This window comes from Rhinoraja longicauda, chromosome 23 (assembly GCF_053455715.1).
Source record: "Rhinoraja longicauda isolate Sanriku21f chromosome 23, sRhiLon1.1, whole genome shotgun sequence".
NCBI classification, from domain to species: domain Eukaryota; kingdom Metazoa; phylum Chordata; class Chondrichthyes; order Rajiformes; family Arhynchobatidae; genus Rhinoraja; species Rhinoraja longicauda.
Genome location: NC_135975.1, coordinates 7,895,802 through 7,915,656, shown reverse-complemented (window position 1 = coordinate 7,915,656; position 19,855 = coordinate 7,895,802). Strand labels below are relative to the sequence as shown.

Sequence of the window (19,855 nt, the reverse complement as noted above, 5' to 3'; positions counted from 1 at the left end):
GAGTGTGTCTGTGGAGGAGGTCAGTCAGGTAGGATGGGGCCAGGTTATGGAGGGCTTTGTAGGTCATGAGGATTTTGTACTGGATTCTCTGGGGGATGGGGAGCCAGTGGAGCTTGTAAAGGACGGGGGTGATATGGTCACGGATCGGGGAGTGGGTGAGTAGACGGGCAGCGGAGTTTTGAATGTATTGAAGTTTACTGATGATTTTTGAGGGTGAGCCATAGAGGAGGCTGTTGCAGTAGTCCAGACGGGAGGTGATGAAGGCGTGGATGAGGGTTTCTGCAGCTGTGGAGGAGAGGGATGGACGGAGACGGGCGATGTTTTTGAGGTGGAAGAAGGCTGTCTTGGTGATGTGTTTGATGTGTTTGTCGAAAGAGAGGGTTTGATCAAAGATGATTCCAAGATTCCGGATGTGAGGGGAGGTGGATACTGGGAGACCATCAATATTGAGGATGAAGTTTTGGGTGGATTTGGTGAGCGTTTTTGGACCAATGATGATGATTTCGGATTTGTTGCAGTTGAGTTTGAGGAAATTTGATTGAAGCCAAGATTTTATTTCAGTGATGCAGTTTGTCAGATATTTTGAAAAGATATTTAACTTTATACTTAGAGCCAAGAAAATTTGAATTGATGAATTGATTAGTTAAAAACCCTTGACAGCCACTAAAATGACCAATGCTGCCTGTCGTGGTACAGAAGCATGAGTACAATTCAAATAGACACAGTGGTGGAGTAAATCACCGGGTCAGGCAGCATCTCTGGAGAAAAAAGATGGGTGATGTTTCAGGACCCTTCTTCAGACAAGTGGGGGGGGGGGGGGGGGAGGTGAAGAATTGGTATAAATCAGGACCTGATCTTTTCATTGGTTAGCTGATTTGCGAAACAGTGCAACCCTGTATATCTCGCACACAAAATGATGTAAATCTTACCATGAATGACAGAAATAAAGAGTGTTATCCTTGTTTGTAAAGTTCATTTTTGAATGATGTAAAATTGAAGGGGGTTGGTGCAATATACTGCTAACCCACAAATGTGTCGTTATGAGATATTCACATTTGAAAAATCCATAAATCACAAACAAAACAAGAAGGTGCCTATGTTATTTGACCAACTTATTGGTTGAATTTAAATCTGAAATTTTTACAGGTTGTAGGGTAGTGGGTAAGGATCGTGTTAATGCATGTAACTCATTTTTCACAAAAGTGAGGGTTCGCAGTATATTGCGCTAATCCCCTCAATTATATGTTAAATTTAAAACTAAACTATTGTAGTAATGTACATTATTCATGTCTAAAGCTAGCACTTCTGTATCAGTGTAGGTATGTATGCATTACATTTTATTACACATATAGAATTAAAAAAATGAAAAAATATCTTGACAGGTGTTCATAGTTATTTTATTCACAATATTAGGATTTCTGGAAATAAGTTTGATGTCACTGATTGCGAATGAGTATGGGTAGGCCCTAATGAAATGTATGTGAGAGAACAGTGATCATGATAGGGAGAACCATGTGCTGAGAAGTGTGTGCGTGACTAATTATATATATATATATAGAGATTGAAAGAAAAAGGTTGCTAAACAAATAATTAGAGGAAATCACAAGAAACGAGAGATACATGTGTGTGTATATGTATATATATGTGCGTGTGTATGTATATATATATATAAGATTAAAAGAGAAATAGAGCGTTGTTTTAAATCAAAGTTGCTTCTGATCCATGAGGAACTTTGAGATCTATTTATCCCTATCTTGTCTCACACACAAACACACATTCATATATATATATATTGTGGCACCACCTGAGTGTTTGGCCACTCCCTGATCGAACCCTCGGCACGGAGATTACAAGGGGCGGGTTTTGGTGATAAGGTGACAAGGTCTACCAACTACTCCATTATGCCGTCCACAACGAGTTATTTTGCTCATTATTCAGTGTCTGTCATTTTTTTAAATTAAGGCCAAATCGTTTCTCACTAGGCTCTTTCTGCGAAAATGTTGAGAGAAAGTAGGTGTTTATTCAGAATAATTTTGACTCTGGTTAGAAGCTAATTTAGTGCAGCCCGATGGAGATTCCTTGTGTGAACATCATTTCCTAAAGCTAATCCGATGGTGATTCATCTGGGCTTGGAATGTCACAGTCACCAGAGAGTGCACCGTTGAATGTAATACTGCACTTCATTTTACAGGGCTTTTTGTTCCTGCGTAAATGAGGGGATGAGAAAGAAAAGCAAAGAATCTTGACAAATAACTTTAATTCCAGCTTTATTGCAGAATATTTTGAACAGACGAAAAACAGAGGAGTCATTGGCCCATGCAGTGCAGGGATAAATCTCATACAGTTTAAGCAGTTTAAACAATTATATAATGAAGTCGTAATCACAAATCATTCATTTACTGATCTAACTAAATTAATTATTGCAATACTAATTCTGTGTAGGTGCTTTTTTTTTTGCATTTGACCAATTCTAATTTTTAGAAAGCTCTGCTAGCAACAATCTATCCTCTGCTGTTTCTATTGATAACAATTGGGAGTATACAGAATATTTGTGAGCATGAGTCTTTTTTTGCACTGACAGTTTGGTACATAGAAATGAAAAAAAAGGGTCATTCCTTTTAGAGGAGAGCAAGCCCCCTTTAATTGACCTACATACACCAGAGAGAATAAATACAATTTCTGGAGCTTCCTTAACATCTACTCTTTTGAAAATTCTATGTGATTTCCTTGACTCAAATGCCTTCTATTACATGGCTTGGAACAGTCTGAGATTTGTAAAACATGATAAAAGCCTCCAAATCTGGACTCGCTCACCTTCCCAAAATTACATATGTGGCTGCCTGAAGTGTTTTGGATGAACAGCACAAGGAAGTGGAAATTAAGCCAGAGGTATTTTTAAAAAAAGCAAAAAGGACACAAAGTGCTGGAGTAACTCAGCAGGCAAGGCAGCATTTGGAGAACATGAATAGGTGACATTTTGGGTCAGGATCCTTCTTCAGACTGAAACAACTCAATTGTCATTGGAAAAGATAGATCAACTTATTTCCCCTGGGAGTATGCGCTGGACTGTTCATTCAGAAGATCACAAGATGTGAAGATCATCCCATCATTGCATGTCTTGCACCTTCAGTGATAATTGTGTTTGTGTGGATGACCCATTCATCTGTATTGTTTATTGTGCAAAACTTTTTGCTCACTGGAGATAGTCCCTCTTATACAAAGTGCACTTTTCAGCTGTGTGTTTTAGCAGAAATCTGTCTCTTTTTGAAACCACCATTCATTTCTTCCAGGTGATAATGTGATTAAACCAATCAGATGGGAAATGTAAGAATTGTAAAAAAAGAAAAAAGAGTTTTGCATAAAAATTCATTATTAATTGGGGCCAATCCAGTTAATCTAAATTAACCTTATTTCAGCCACATCAGTGAAATTTGCCTAATTGTGTAACCCCATTAAGTACATGGATATGCAAGTGGATACCCTTTGTTCAGTCTGCTGTGTATCTAAAAATACAAGATATACTTGATCATCAGGTTTTCTATTTTGTCACAAAGAAGTCTATCCTTGCATGCTCTATCCCCATCAAATACTGAACATAGTTATACAGATCACCTTTTGACTGTAAATCTCAGTTATGAAATCCAAATATGGTTCTCAGGCTAGGCCTTCTTCCTGAGTTTTCCTTCCATGCCAGGAGCTGATTTTAATATCTCAAATGCTAGCTTGGCTGAATTGAGAAAACCCAATCTAGGACCCGAGTTGGAGGTTACATGTTCTACCAAGTGACCTTTTACCCACTTATCCATCTGTAAAGGTTTTTCTCCAGCTGAATTTCCAGTTAGTGCTAAGGGGACATCATAGTTTCAACTGAAGGAAGTAATGATTATTATTTGGAAGTTCCTGATGGGCACATTTCATGAAAAAATGTAGGATTTAAAAAGTGTGCCTTTATGGTCCATTTTAATTCTATCAAGAAATTGTAAATGTTTTTCTTGCCACTCTGAAGCACAGGAAGGAGCTTGATCACACTCATAATACAATGTATTCTTTGAAATTGTTACTCAATTGTGTTTTATAATGGAGTTGTGCACAAGGGTTGGGTCATAGGTGAAGTGCAACTTCCCTCCTGTGCACCTGGCTTTGGCAGGGCACATATAGATTGGCTGGAGACTGTGTGGTGGAGAAAAACACAGCGAATGAAACATTTCCCACTTTGTACACCCGGAAATAACATAAAGTACTGCTATCTCAGGTGCTGGAGAGAACAGGTGCACAAAGCTTCATCTACATTGTGCATCAATAAAGTGGGAAAGATGTATTTTAGGGGCAAAAGCGTGTCTTTGTTAATGGTAAACTTCTATTATAATTGGCTAATGAAAGGTAAAGCAGATCCATGAGAATAACACTCTTCCAACAGTGAACACCCCTTGCCAGGACTTTGGAGGCAACAAGGTACAACAGTGCCACATTATCTTTTATAACGTATCTACATATTTCATCACTAATGCGTTTGAACAATTAAACAAATGCCAAACATATTGCAGGTTGTCTTTGAGCCTACCAGCAATTCTAAATATGATGAAGTTTCCCTTTACTCAGACTCTCTTTCACGTGGCTGGCTCCCTACACTGTAGTGATCTTCTTGTCCTTGGTGGCCTGTTTGATGGCAGCCTGTTCACAGATAATCTCTTTGAGCCGCTGCACACGCATGTTTTGCGTAGTCTGATCTCCAACGCCAGTTTGGCTGCGGTGGAGGAGACTTAGGGCATTAATGTACTCCAGTTCTGTGTACTTCACCCCTTGGTCCACCACGAGATTGAGCAGCTCGTCAGGATTGTTGTACAGCATTTCGTAGTACTGCCTGTTTACAAAAAACAATGCCAAACCAGAATTAAAAACGTCAAGTGAACTGTCAGTTCCGTCTGTTTATAGTTTCATTTCACATCGTCATCGATAGGACTGAATGAATAAACAGTAAGGCCATCAGTCTCATTCTAGCTTATCCATCCAAAAAAGTCTGATATTCAGTCATAAAAAATTAGTAGAATTAAATAAATTATAAAAAATGTAAAGATTATTGCAATTTAAAAAATAAAAATGTAATTACTGAAAAACATAATTCTTGTTATTCTGCCTCCATACTGTCAAACCCCTATTGAAGGTGTTGAGAAACCTTTGTCCAATTCTTTGTAGCAGCACAGCAAATATGTAAACATAGTAATCTGTAAACAGCTAGGTGTAACCTGGTATAAAATATGTTAGCAAATTCACAGCATTGTTGCTGGGGAACCTCAGGCAGCTTCTGGAGTGTCGTGGAGGAATGTACTAAATAATTTTCCGATGGTGATCTATGAACAAGTTCAAGTCCTGTCCATTTAGATGTGCATGCACCTATACACCATGTGTAGGAAGGAACTGCAGATGCTGGTTTAAACCAAAGATGGACACAAAAAGCTGGAGTAACTAGGCGGGACAGGCAGGATCTCTGGAGAGGAGGAATGGGTGACGTTTACAGTTGAGACCCTTTTTCAGACGTCAAGTACACTATGGTTGCGTTCACAATGGTAAACTTAGCATTTACTAGAGGAATTCAGCCTCATTTATTGTCCACAAAATAAGAAGAAGATCTAGGCTGAGGCAGACTTAGCATAAAAAATAATGCAAACAAATTTACAAATAATATTTGATTCATTTGATCTCTTGGACTAGCTTGGATCTCCTGATATGGATGGGTTGGATAGAATTTTTACTTTATATTGTGGTTTCTCTCTTTTGCAATTTCTGAAAGATTACATGCTTACGTAGGAATGGATTGGAAGTCTCTCTGCTCCAGTCGTCATGAGAAAGTGGGTTGTTGTTCACTGCTTGTTCTTGAGTAAAACTATGACATCTAGTCTATACTGTTGTGATGTGTATTGAGATAGCTCATTAGATCCACCTGGGCTTGAAAAACTCATGACATGACTTTTGTGTGACCTGGATTGCACTGAAGAAGCTTCAAACTTACTCTCTCATCTGGACACAGCAGCTTCCAGGGACAAGGCAAAGTCAAAATGCCTGGAGAAGTATCTGGATGCATGGATGCAAGAGGTCCCTTCATTATTGCAAGATGCTCCCAGACTGCTTTGGGTTCCACTCCTGATTTTCTATCTGGTTTGTTCTTATAGTCCCATTTTTCACCAAAACAACCCATGGGAAAGCAAGCACCTTCTGTCAGGGTTTACACCCTCAGCCTTATCCCCCCCCTGAGGTACCCACAAGGCGGTGGGACTATTCTCCCATAGCTGGGGAATCGAGTATGGAACAGGCTTGACAGACCAGCTACTTTTTCCCCTGCCTGTCAGTCATTGTCATATTTCATGTGTCAAAACAATTTCATAGGTTTCTGAATGTGATAAAACATTTCATAAATTAAAATCACTTTTATGGAAAAGGCAAGATAAAACACCAAATAAATTATTGCAGTTGGTTTGCAAAATCTTTTTCTGATACCAGAGGAATGTTGGTTTAGTTACCGATAAAGGTAATTGTCTACAAATAAAAGCCTTTAGAATTTGGAAACGCAATTTACTTAAAGCAAATATCTGATAGAAAATAAGGCTGTTCAGATAATTACAATAATGCACAATGTCAAAACAGGAAATCTTAAGGATATAAAAGGCCAATTATATTCACTCTTTACATTTCATCATGTGATATGATCACTGAAACCATCCCTCAAATTTTGAAGTTTTCTTTCCTCTGCTTGTAAGTTAGATATGTCATAAATATTTATGAATTACCTCAAAGAAAAGAATGAAAAATTAAATGAAATTAGTGTTGAGTTGAAACTCGTTTATGCAAAGTGTTCACGACCGCAGGCAATAGCAATTTCAGAGTTAATTACAACTTACTAGTAATAATTTCTGCCCTGCTACTGCAGCAGAAACTAGTACGAAGTACGCAGAAATTAACCATTTCATACTTGACATTTTATTTATGAACTTTAAATAGCACCAAATTAGTTAACATTGCTCTATCCATTATGCATGAATCCCTTTGGCTTTCAAGGTCCTTGATCTCATTTACAAATAATTTCATGGTCTTACCTCACTTTTCCTGACACACTCTCCACAACTTGGGAGTGTTGTCCCTCAGATGAGGCTCTCTGGAATGCCTGAGGTCTCTTTGTTCCCTTCAAATCCTTGTGAATCTATTTTCTTATCTCTCATTTGTCCTCATCTATCCCCCATTCTAACAAAGGAAATGTTAATGTGAATGGTTTGCAAAAATGATAGAAAACTGGAGAGTTGTATGAACATTCTAGGGTGCATGCTTCTATACAGAAATAAAGATAAGGACTGATGTAACCCTCTCCATGCCCTCCAAACCGCTGTGAATGATTTACCACCATGAAATAGTTTTGAAGGGAAATGAAGTGATATGTTTCAGCCAGTTTATTGTTAGCAATTTTCCACAAACGCCAGTAAAATATATCTTCATACATATCTTCATAAAATATATCTTCATAAATGGATGAAGAGAGCCAGTGGATGTAGTGTATCTAGACTTTCAGAAAGTCTTTGATAAGGTCCCACACAGGAGATTGGTGAGCAAAATTAGAGCACATGTTATTGGGGGTAAGGTATTGACATGGATAGAGAATTGGTTGGCAGACAGGAAGCAAAGAGTAGGGATAAACAGGTCCTTTTCAGAATGGCAGGCAGTGGCAAGTGGAGTGTCGCAAGGCTCGGTTCTAGGGCTGCAACTACTTACATTTATTTATATTAATGATTTGGATGATGGAATTAGAAGTAACACTAGCAAGTTTGCAGAGGAACTGCGAAGAGGATGTTAGGAGGTTGCAGGGTGACTTGGACAGGTTGAGTAAGTGGGCAGATGCATGGCAGATGCAGTATAATGTAGATAAATGTAAGGTTATCCACTTTGGCGGCAAAAACAAATAGGCAGATTATTATCTCAATGGTGTCAGATTAGGTAAAGGGGAAGTGCAACGAGACCTGGGTGTCCTTGTACACCAGGCAGTGATGAAAGCTAATGGCATGTTGGCCTTCATAACGAGAGGATTTGAGTATAGGAGCAAATAGGTCCTTCTGCAGTTGTATAGGGCCCTGGTGAGACCACATCTGGAGTATTGTGTGCAGTTTTGGTTTCCTAATTTGAGGAAGGACATCCTTGCTATTGATGTAGGTTAGCGTAGATTCACGAGGTTAATCCATGGGATGGCGAGACTGTCATATGAGGAAAGATTGGAAAGACTGGGCTTGTATTCACTGGAGTTTAGAAGGATGAGAGGGGATCTAATAGAGACATATACAATTATAAAAGGACTGGACAAGCTAGATGCAGGAAAAATGTTCTCAATGTTGTGGGAGTCCAGAACCAGGGGCCACAGTCTAAGAATAAAGGGGAGGCCATTTAAAACCGAGGTGAGAAGAAACCTTTTCACCCAGAGAGTTGTGAATTTGTAGAATTCTCTGCCACAGAAGGCTGTGCAGGCCAATTCACTGGATGAATTTAAAGGAGAGTTAGATAGAGCTCTATGGGCTAGTGGAATCAAGGAATATGGGGAGAAGGCAGGTACAGGTTGCTGATTGTGGATGATCAGCCATGATCATAATGAATGGCGGTGCTGGCACGAAGGGCCTATTTTCTATGTTTCTATCTCTTTGAGGTGCTGTTTGAAAAATGAATATTAACCAGGATACCAAGAAAACTCCTTTGCTTCTTATTAATTAGTGCCTTAAGAATTTCTGTACACCAAAAGAGCAAAGGATACATATGAAAATCAAAAACAAAACTGTAGCTGCTGGAAATCTGAAATAAAAAGTATAATGCTGGCGACACTCAGCAGGTCAGGGAGCAACCGTGGAAAGAGAATCAGAATGTTTTAGGTGTGAGATCCTTCATCTGACGAATGTCTTGGACTTGAAATATCAACTCTGTTTCTCTTTCCACAGATGCTGCCTAACCTGCTAAGTATTGCTAATTTTGTTTTTATTACATACGAAAATCATGACATCTTTGCGATACTGCAATACTACTTCTGATCTTATCTTCACAAGCATAATGAAGCACACCAATGAGATATGAACACAGAACTGTGCACCACAGGAACTGTCCTTTTGTCTTACAATGTCTTATGCTGAACATGGTGCCAAGACCAAATCTTACCTGCCTGCACATAATCCATATCATTCCTTGCATATCCATATGCCTATCCAAAATGCTCTTAAATGCCACAATTGTATCTGCCTGAACCACAGCAGAGTTCCAGGCATTTACCACTCATTGTGTTAAAAACTTGTCAAACATCATCTCTAAACTAAGCCCCTCTCATCTTAAAACTATGCCCTGTAGTGCTTGATTTTTCCATCTTGGGAAAGAGTTTCTGACCATCTATCCTATCTATGCTTCTCATAATTTTATCTACTTCTGTCAGGTTTCCCCAAATTTTTTTCTAAAAATACAATCCAAGTTTGTCTAACCTCTCCCTACAGCTAATATCACCTAATCCAGGCATCATTCTGGTAAACCTCTTCTGCACCCTTTCCAAAACCTCCACATCCTTCCTGAAATGGGACAACCAGAACTACTTGTGATGCTCCAAATGCAGTCTAATTAAACTGCATCATAATCCTGACTCTTATCCCCAATGGCCTGACCAATGAAGGCAACATACCATATGCCTTCTTTACCACTCTGTATACTTGTGTTGGCACTTTAGGGGAGTTATGACCTGGACCCCAAGATCCTTCTGTGCATCAATGCTGTTAAGGGTCATGCCATTAATTGTAAAATTTCCCCATTCGATCTCACAAAGTGCAACACCTTACACTTTTGCTTGGATTAATCTCTATTTGCCATTTCTCCATCCATTTCTGTAGCTGATATATATCCCGCTGTATAATTTGACAGCCTTCTTCACAGTCTATGTCACCAGCAATCTTGCTGTCCTCTGCAAACTTACTACCAACCCCTTGATATCTACATCTACGTCATTAATATATATCACAGGCAGCAGAGGTCCCCTCTCAGATGTCTGTGGAACTCCACTGGTCACAGACCCCAAGCCTGAATATCGTCCTTTCACCACAACCCTCTGGTTTCTTTCAAGAAAGATTCTTTTACCATCATTTATCTTCCGGTTGTCAATTTAAACATGTATTTTTGCAAAGATGAATCCCGCAAACTGCAGTAAGCAAAGAGAGGCAATGTGACTCAGAACAGAATCTGACATCCTAATACACTTTCACTGTTCAAATTGACACCTATCTCCTACTTAGCAGGCCATTTCACACCAAAGCTGCATCGGATGCTGTGTATATGCAATGTAGGGGCAAAGTCACCTCTGAAAACACATCAACCTATTGACTCTCTGGGAACTTGTAAAACTTTGCACAGAATTGTTTTAACTTGAGAAGTCGGACATTCCCTTTTGTTATTACAAATCAGCAGTCAAGGAAGCAGAACTCCATGCATTCATGGTAGCTGTCATGTGCAGAGCTCTTTTGTCACTTTCTTATTTTCAGTGACATCTCAGATTGATACAACAAAGATGTGTCATTGTGCATTGCAACCACCAAATACTAGTCTCAGATCAATGATCAGTCATCTTGATGCTGTTTTGCAGTATCTTGATCTGCATAAATGACTATTAAAAAGGCTTTGAAGACAAAAAGACTTTCATTTGAATATGTCCAAGAAAATTGTTATATAATTAATGACTGTACAATGACTATGTTATATGGGCAAATGTAGCAATGCACATAACGATTTCCCAAACGTAGTTTATACAGAAGATAAATGAATCTGCGGTTAGACATAAAAAGCTCAATGGGACAGGCAGCATCTCTGGAGAGAAGCAATGGGTGATGTTTTGGGTCGAGACCCTTGTTCGGTTTCAGGCATGTGAGTGAGGGGAAAAAAAGAGGAAAAGAGCCGAGCGGTTGCACACAAAATTACTAGTTTCAAGCCTCTTTTAGTGCATTTCAAAGTAAAAACGGACATTACAAAATAATGTGAATATGTCACTGTAAACTAATAACATTTTGAAGTAAATTCAATGAAGTTAATTGATAATCAGCCCAAAAAGGTGGTAATTGGCTTTTCTGCTGGGTTTGATATTTTAACCCAGTCTTAATTTATTTAGTTATATAATCTTGCACTTAAATTTAATTACTCACAGTTCCACCACTGATTTTCTGGCACTCTTGGTTCCTGAGCTTTGCTGGTTTATCCAGCAGGCCAAGGAAGAATACTATGGGGATAGATTTGCTGGCTCCAGCTGGGCTGGAGTTCCAGAGCCCCGGCCGCAGGTTGCAAATTCAACCCACCGTTCAGCCGTGGAAGTCCAGATGAGGTCGAGATTGGCTGCCTTGCCCAGCCTAGGTGCCACATTTTTGGGGAGTTCCGGGGCAGGGGGATTTCTCGCGGTACCCCTCGCGACCTCTAGTGGCCGAATTGACAAATTGGCCATGGAAGTCCCGATGAGGTCGAGATTGGCTGCCTTGCCCAGCCTAGGTGCCACATTTTCGGGGAGACTTCCAGGGCACAGGGGATTTCTCGCGGAACCCCTAGCGAGCTCCAGTGGAACCCTAGTGTTCATTACAAGTCTATCCATCGTTTCTTTTCTTTTTTTTCCGATCCGATTTCTCCGTTGGTAAACGTGATTTTGGCAAAGTGAAACAACGCGGAAATCATGCAAAAACCGTGAAAAATTGATTTAAAAAACGCGGAAATCTGTGGAAACGCGGAAAATTCACAATGCCTGGGTTTAAACCAGGGTCTGCAGTTCCTTCTTACACATATTATTGTGGGGCCCTCGATAAGGGTAGTGTCAACCAGCACCACAAGATCAATACTTTCCTTTTGGAACAGTGACAATGAATTCATTTATTTTACTAGCACTTAGACGGGGTGGTGTTGAATCTACAATCCTTATACTTGAAGGGCAGAGTTTATTAATTGAGTCATGTTGTCATTCAAGGGTCAAAAATTAATTGTTGTATGTGTGAGGCAAGGATACAGGTGATAAAGAGATAAGCTGCCTACCTGTCCATCAATTATTCATAAAGGCACTCAGTTGAAATGGTTAGTTTGTTGTTTCAATGTTCCTAATAGCAAACAAGCTGAAATCCAGTTTCCATGGGAAGTGAACTACAATGCTGACCCAAAAACCTGGCAACTTTAACTGAACGGTAAAAAACTGCATCCCCGTGATGAAAGTGCACAGAGGTAGGTCTATTTGGATATTCGTTTCAAAGCACAGCTGCAGGATTGAGGATCTGAATGGCCTGCTTTTATATTGCAAAATTCTATGAACATAGCATAAACAGGAACCTCCAGCTTCATAAAACCCAAATTCAGCTGCTTTAAATTTAATGGTATGTTCACGAGTTGATTAATACTTAATATGGATGCTAATATTGATGTTATCTTTCATTGCATCATTAAAAGAAGAACCTATAGTTTAGTTTTCATTACAAGGAATGATTTGATTTTTCTTAAACTGTAAGCCTTAAGGGTTGTGAAAAATATTCCTATGTATTATGTGAAGACATTGACTAATGATATTTTACAATACTGTATATCCAGCATCAAGTTCAGCATATTTATATGTGGGTAAAAGAGCAACTATATATGCTTATAATTCAGGTCACAGCACTGAATGGAATATATCAGCATTGCAGATAAATTAGACAAATTTACTGGGTTGTTTTGCAAATAATTTTCCTCGGATGAATAAAGTTTCATAGTCCAATTTAAAATCTTACACAGAATGCAAATTTCATTTTTACACATCAGCATAATGCCTTTAAAGCAGGGACAGCACAAACTCATCAACACAACCTGCTATAATGAATAATTAAAACCACCATTTTGCCTGTCTTTTAATGTACACATTTTGGGGAAAAAAAACTCAGGTTTAATGTTTCTTTTTTTTATGCAGTTGATACATCTGACTGGTTATTCTGGAGAAATGGATGAGCGTGCCAATTAAATCAGTACGAAAATGTTACTCATCATTCAGATATCCATCAGTAGAATTTACCAGCAAGAATATAAATTATTTCCATTATTCACTTTATCGCTGCAATCATGAAAACACTGTGCAGGGAGAGACGGATTGGGATGGGATTTGTTGTGAAAGAAACAAAGAGGCTAACAATATTCACTTCTTTACATTTAAAGTAAGTACTGAAAAGGATAGAAATCATTAATGTTGCTTTCTGAGAGGGGCTGCTCACTATACTGCAGCATCTTGCCATCTTAGTTTAGTTTAAAAATACAGCATGAAAACAGGCCCATCTCCTGACAAGCAGCTCCTGAAACTGAAACAATGGCACCAATGGTCACTCCGCAAAATCTTCCAAATTCACTGGAAGGATAAGCGGACCGATGTCGGTGTTCTCTATCAGACCAACATCCCCAGCTCTGAGACTCATAATGTGATTTCTGGAGAAGATAAATAATCACCCTTGATACAAAAGGCAGCAATGAAAAACCCAAAGTACTAGAGTAACTCAGCGGATTAGGAACATGCATGGAGGACATGGATAGGTGAAGTTTCAGGTCGGGACCTTCTTCAGATTGACTGTAGTAGAGGGGAGAATGCTGGAAGAGAGGATGGGGCGAGACAAGCCTAGCTATTGATAGTTGTAGGGGATGGTGTCTTTGCAAGAGGCAGCGTGGAGGCAGTTATCTGGACTATCTACGGGAATTGGTGGGCTTATAGTTTAACATCAGTCAATAGTCTATCTTCTGAAATGGAGAAGAGAGATTGAGAAAGGGGAGGGAGGTGTCAGAGATAGTCCATGTGAATTTTGGGGGTCTAGTGGAAGTTAGTGGTAAAGTTGATGAACTCAATGAGTTCTGCACTGGTGTAGGAGGCAGCCCCGATGCAGTCGTTAATGCAGTGGAGAAAGATTAGGGAATGGTGCCAGTGTAGTTTTGGAACAAAGGCTGTTTGATGTAACCAAAATGACAGGCATAGCTGGGGCCCATGCACGTGCCCATGGCGACACCTTTTACTTGAAGAAGGTGGGTCCAAAAAAGAAGTTGCTGAGGGCGAGGACAAATACTGCCAGGCGGAGGAGAATGGTAGAAGAAGGGAACTAATTGGGTGTTTGATCAAGGAAGATCTGGAAGACCCTGAGACCTTCTTGGTGGGGAACAGAAGCATAAGGGGACCTGGCATCCATGGTAAATATGAGGTACTGAAAGTTATTGAAGTGTTGAAGAGTGGTGCACATGGTAGAGCACATGGTATTGGAGGTAGGGTACTGACATGGATAGAAAATTGGTTGACAGACAGAAAGCAAAGAGTGGGGATAAATGGGTCCCTTTCAGAATGGCAGGCAGTATCTAGTGGGGTACCGCAAGGCTCGGTGCTGGGACCGCAGCTATTTACAATATACATTAATGACTTGGATGAAGGGATTAAAAGTACCATTAGCAAATTTGCAGATGATACAAAGCTGGATGGTAGTGTGAACTGTGAGGAAGATGCTATGAGGTTGCAGGGTGACTTGGACAGGTTGTGAGTGGGTGGATACATGGCAGATGCAGTTTAATGTGGATAAGTGTGAGGTTATCCACTTTGGTGGTAAGAATAGGAAGGCAGAGTATTATCTGAATGGTGTCAAGTTAGGAACAGGGGACGTACAACGAGATCTGGGTGTCCTAGTGCATCAGTCACTGAAAGGAAGCATGCAGGTACAGCAGGCAGTGAAGAAAGCCAATGGAATGTTGGCCTTCATAACAAGATGAGTTGAGTATAGGAGCAAAGAAGTCCTTCTGCAGTTGTACAGGGCCCTAGTGAGACCGCACCTGGAGTACTGTGTGCAGTTTTGGTCTCCAAATTTGAGGAAGGATATTCTTGCTATTGAGGGTGTGCAGCGTAGGTTTACTAGGTTAATTCCCGGAATGGCGAGACTATCATATGTTGAAAGGCTGGAGCGACTAGGCTTGTATACACTGGAATTTAGGATGAGAGGAGATCTTATCGAAACGTATAAGATTATTAAGGGGTTGGACACGTTAGAGGCAGGAAACATGTTCCCTATGTTGGGGGCGTCCAGAACAAGGGGCCACAGTTTAAGAATAAGGGGTAGGCCATTTAGAACTGAGATGAGGAAAAACTTTTTCAGTCAGAGAGTTGTGAGTCTGTGGAATTCTCTGCTTCAGAAGGCAGTGGAGGCCAATTCTCTGAATGCATTCAAGAGAGAGCTAGATAGATATTCACCATTCTCTGACTGAAGAAGTGTTCACTGAATTCATTGTTAGATTTATTAGAAGTTACATTGTGTTAATGGCCCCAAATTTTAGGCTTTCTATTTCTGTGATTAAAGGACTAGCTTATAACTGCATTCTGTTAACACTTTGCTGAATGTCTTTGTCTGTGTTTAGCAGCTCCACTTGGCATCACAGATAGTTGCCATTCTTTTCCTACCTAATGGTCATCTGACAATGCTGGGTGGAAAATAACATACTTTCACAAAGCCGTTCCCAGCCTCTCCTATACTAACCTTGCAAAGTCTAAGTCTGCCTCTCGAGACATGGTGATGTTGGTCAGGTTCTGCTGCAGCACAAAAATGTTCCTGCACATTTTCTTGATCCCTGATTCACTGATCCTCTTGAAATACTGTGCACCGTTGATCAAAATGCAGGAGATTAGGTGACCCAAGCCTAGGTTCAAAGCAGAAACAAAAGTTAAATCTTTTCTAAAATTAACATTGATGCAATCATTCAATTCTCCCTTTAAATGGTGGGATATAATCAATGTTCAAAAACTACTCAAATAAGCAGGAAAAGAAATGATATTTAATTTTGTTAAGATCTGCAGAGCCATGCATGGCTGTTGATGTCAAGACAAAAATCTTTGAAAGGGTACCCTACCTTTTCTACACCTCCACGCAAACCGCAATGCTACCTGTACCTCTCTATCTGGATATACCTCTACACCTCTCTATATGGACTGGACAGCATGCAACAAAAGCTTTTCACTGTACCTCGGTACACTGGACAATAAACTAAACTGAAACTATAATGAAAAAATTACTAAACCAAGTGGACCCATTGGGCCCAAACCTCCCATGCATTGGTGCAGCACCCTCTCCTCCCCCTCCCTTCCCCCTCCCCCTCAACTCCCCTAATCCTTCTTCCTCCCCCCCTCCCACCATCCCCTCCTTCCCTCCCTCCCCCTCCCTCCCTAGGAGATAGATTTAAACTTTTAAATGTGAATAACTTTAAAAATATAACACCGATTTAGGTTGCCCTAAAACTGTCGTGCTATCGTGTACCGTTTTGGCTGTAGTTCAGGAACAAACAAAGAAATTAGAGTTTTAGTATATAGATGTTGTCATTCCTTCTTTCCTGCAGAAGTCATGTCTACCTTCAATTCAATGCAATGCAGGCGAATATCCAAACATGATCAAATGTAGATGGTGTCAACATTGACGCATGAAGTTATTATTAACCAGTGTCTATGCATGGAGCAACTAACTTAGGGAGCAGAGATGTATTTCTTTGGCTTCTTGTTGAAACCTGCAGCAATGGTCTACCTTCTTTTCCACAATCAGTGATCCACCCATCACATGCCTCACATGCTTCTATAATACTCCAATCATTCCCTCTATACTTCCTCACTCTGAATTTCTTTGCAGAACAATCACATGCAGTAACTCGTGTAGTAACTTTTCCTTTCTGTAATCCAAAAACTCACTGTATCTAAATCTTTTTAAAAAATGATGTTTTTGCAATCATTCACACAAATGATTCTACGTATGGAATCACAGTGGGGTCACTGCGCAAAGTGGCTCAGTCTGGAAGGCCACCGCCTTTAATTATGAAAAGCTAAATCACATATTTGAGAGTTCCCAACATTTCTATATGGGCAGGAAGGAACTGCAGATGCTGGTTTAAATCGAAGATAGACACAAAAAGCTGGAGTAACTCAGCAGGACAGGCAGCATCTCCGGAGAGAAGGAATGGGTGACGTTTCAGGTCGAGACACTTCTTCTGAGTCTGAGTTACACCAGATTTTTGAGTCTATTTCTATATGGGCACTTGGTTCATTTTCCTTGATTTGGTAATAACATGTTCAGCATTCAACTTGGAAATTTCCTCCTGAATTTAAAGAATTACACCTGGCCCAATCTTCCTCCTCCATAAATTCTATTATTGCCCTTCTGAGGAGTATAAGCGTTTAATGTGCTTCTCTAAACTTCCTTATCTAAGTCCTGGAACCATTCTAGTTATCTCTAATTTCTTTCTGATGCCCCTGGTGCTGTCCCTAAGAGGTTCTGTCATCTGGTAATGTATCTTTGTGGGATAATCTAGTCACTTTGTACAATAAATGGATGAGTTTGTAACGATAAAATTGGTGACAGGATGAGCTCTGACTCCAGCCCTACATCAATGACAAATTCAAATAAATGAGGGTGACAAATATTATATCAATTTGATCTGTGCAGAAAGTCAATGTGGATGCAACAGCATCATATAAAAACATACCACAGAATTTTATTTTACATTTTATTTTCCTGGCTTTCCTCTCCTAAAGGTAGCAACTTAAACATTCTAGATATTTGTAGTGTTTCTACACATGAATTAGTGCAAGTCTCCAGACCATCAACTGCTGTGGTATTGATCCAGATAGAAATTGAGAGATTAATTTATTTGAATAACCTGAGAGGACAGGCAGGGCACAGCAAGCATTCATTGTAAGAGCTGTGCTGAGAAACAGTGTAGGAATGGTAGCTCAACTATCCAGAATGAAAGGGCTGGTAAAGGGCAAGCAGCATTGTTATGGGGTCCTACTCTCAAAGGAAGGATGGCAAAGAGCAACAGAATTTTTATTTCACAACAAGCACAATTTAAAGTGGGTAATATGTTCATATTCTCAGATTTTCTACCATGCTTCTACCTTGCAACAGTGACTCGACTTCAAAAAAAGTATTCATAAGGCGTAAACACTTTGTGGTGTTGAGAGAATGTGGAAAACATTATGTGCAAGATTATTTATTCACACATATTCACTGCAGAATCTTTTACTTCCCGCTATTCATATTGGTAATCTTTATACGGCTCCATATGAAATTCTATTTTGCACAATGGTTAATCTCCTTGTCATTAAACATGCATCTGACAGTGTTTGTTTGCGTATATAGATATTGTTTTCAGAATGTAACAGCTCCCAAACTTTCTCTTAAAGGATATTCATAAATTGCTAGGGAGGTAAAGAGAGACAATGTAAATGTGTTATTAGATGTGCAACCAACTGGGAGACACTGCATCAATTCAGTTTGTAATTATGCTTGTCTGTCAGTGTATTTGTACATGACTGTAATTCAGTAATGGGAGTATAGTTTGTCATCTGATGTCAATAAATCTTTTCTGAATCCTACAGTGATTTCAACAATTGATTTCTCTGTGTATTAATGGCTGAAAAATCAATGATCTGAAAGAAATCTCATCCAAATTGCATGCAGTCATATTGATTAAGTTTCAACTCATTTACCTTCAAAAATGTATTGGAATTTGTGTTGCTGCAAGCTGCCACTCATGGCTTCTTCAATGGCACTGATGTCTTTGTTCAGTCGCACCACCAGAGGGTCATAATCCATGCTCTCTGCATTTGCAACAATGGCATAGTTGCCTTGCTTGGCCAGTGGGATTAGATAGTGAAAGCAGTGAACTCTGAGGAAACAAGGGAGGTTAATGTAAAGTCTCCAGAGCTGGAATGAAGCTCCAAACTGCTCAGCTGTTCAAAAGGAAAACTAATCTGGAATTATGTGCATGGAATGGTGTAAAATTCGCACGGATGTTTGATTTTCATCACCAGCTCCCAACATTGCCTTAATTAAAAAGAGGTTTGCACATGGTTTAGAACACAAATTGTTAATTATTGCATAGTGGCTGACTTAAAGGAGAAAGCTTATCTACACTATGCAGCAAGTAGGTTCTATTCACACATATTCACTGCAGAATCTTTTACTTCCCGCTATTCATATTGGTAATCTTTCTACGGCTCCATATGAAATGGTTCTATTAACGAATGGTTCTATTAACAAAATGGTTCTATTAACGAAAGAGTGGTTTTATTAACGAAATGGCAAATTTCTCCTTTTACTACCCAATCCACAGTTAATTTGTCAATACCTTTGACCTTATTTGACAAGAATCAGAGGGTGGTGAATCTGTGGAATTCATTGCCACAGACGGCTGTGGAGGCCAAGTCAATGGATATTTATGTGGATATAATGGATAAGGGTGTCACGGTTTATGGGGAGAAGGCAGGAGAATGGGGTTGAGAGGGAAAGACAGATCAGCCATGATTGAATGGTGGATTAGACTTGATGGGCTGAATGGCCTAATTCTGCTCCTAGAACTTATGAAGAGTGATTTATTTCTGCCATGTTTAGAAGCTCTCCCCAAAAATACACCAATACATCCATCTGGACTATAAAACTGTCCAATGAGGAAGACGCTGACACCAAGAGAAAACCGTCAGTAAAGAATTCATAAAAAGAGAGCATAGTCCATATATCAGCTAAACGGAAATTAAGTCAAGAAGAATCTCTTGTTCAAAGGATTTTAGACTTGTGGCATAAATTACTAGGATACATCAATAACCAAAAATGTTAATTTCATTTATATTATGTTGAGCACAACAAATTGTATTCAAATACTTCAGAGACAGAATAGCCTTGAAAAGCAGTGGTTTCACAAGAGATTGTGGAGGTCTAAAGAGGGGGATCGCAGCAGATTTAAAAAACAGCCATTAAGACACAGTTCCTGGAACCAAATAAAAGGGAGACCTGTTCTTGCAGAGTGGCCATTTTGAAGCAGC

The 19,855-nt window shown here is 39.6% G+C and overlaps 1 protein-coding gene across 1 annotated transcript in view; it reads right to left on the bottom strand.

Annotated features, from left to right (window-relative positions):
- Window positions 1–2,265: 2,265 nt before the first annotated feature.
- exoc4 (exocyst complex component 4) overlaps window positions 2,266–19,855 on the bottom strand; it is a 348,017-nt gene continuing 330,427 nt past the window's right edge. Inside the window, exons 15-17 of the mRNA XM_078419531.1 lie at window positions 18,524–18,702; window positions 15,531–15,690; window positions 2,266–4,861 (exon numbers count right to left, since the gene is read on the bottom strand). Coding sequence (XP_078275657.1) covers window positions 4,624–4,861; window positions 15,531–15,690; window positions 18,524–18,702 — 577 coding nt within the window. The 3' untranslated portion in view covers window positions 2,266–4,623. The remainder of the gene's footprint in view (window positions 4,862–15,530; window positions 15,691–18,523; window positions 18,703–19,855) is intronic.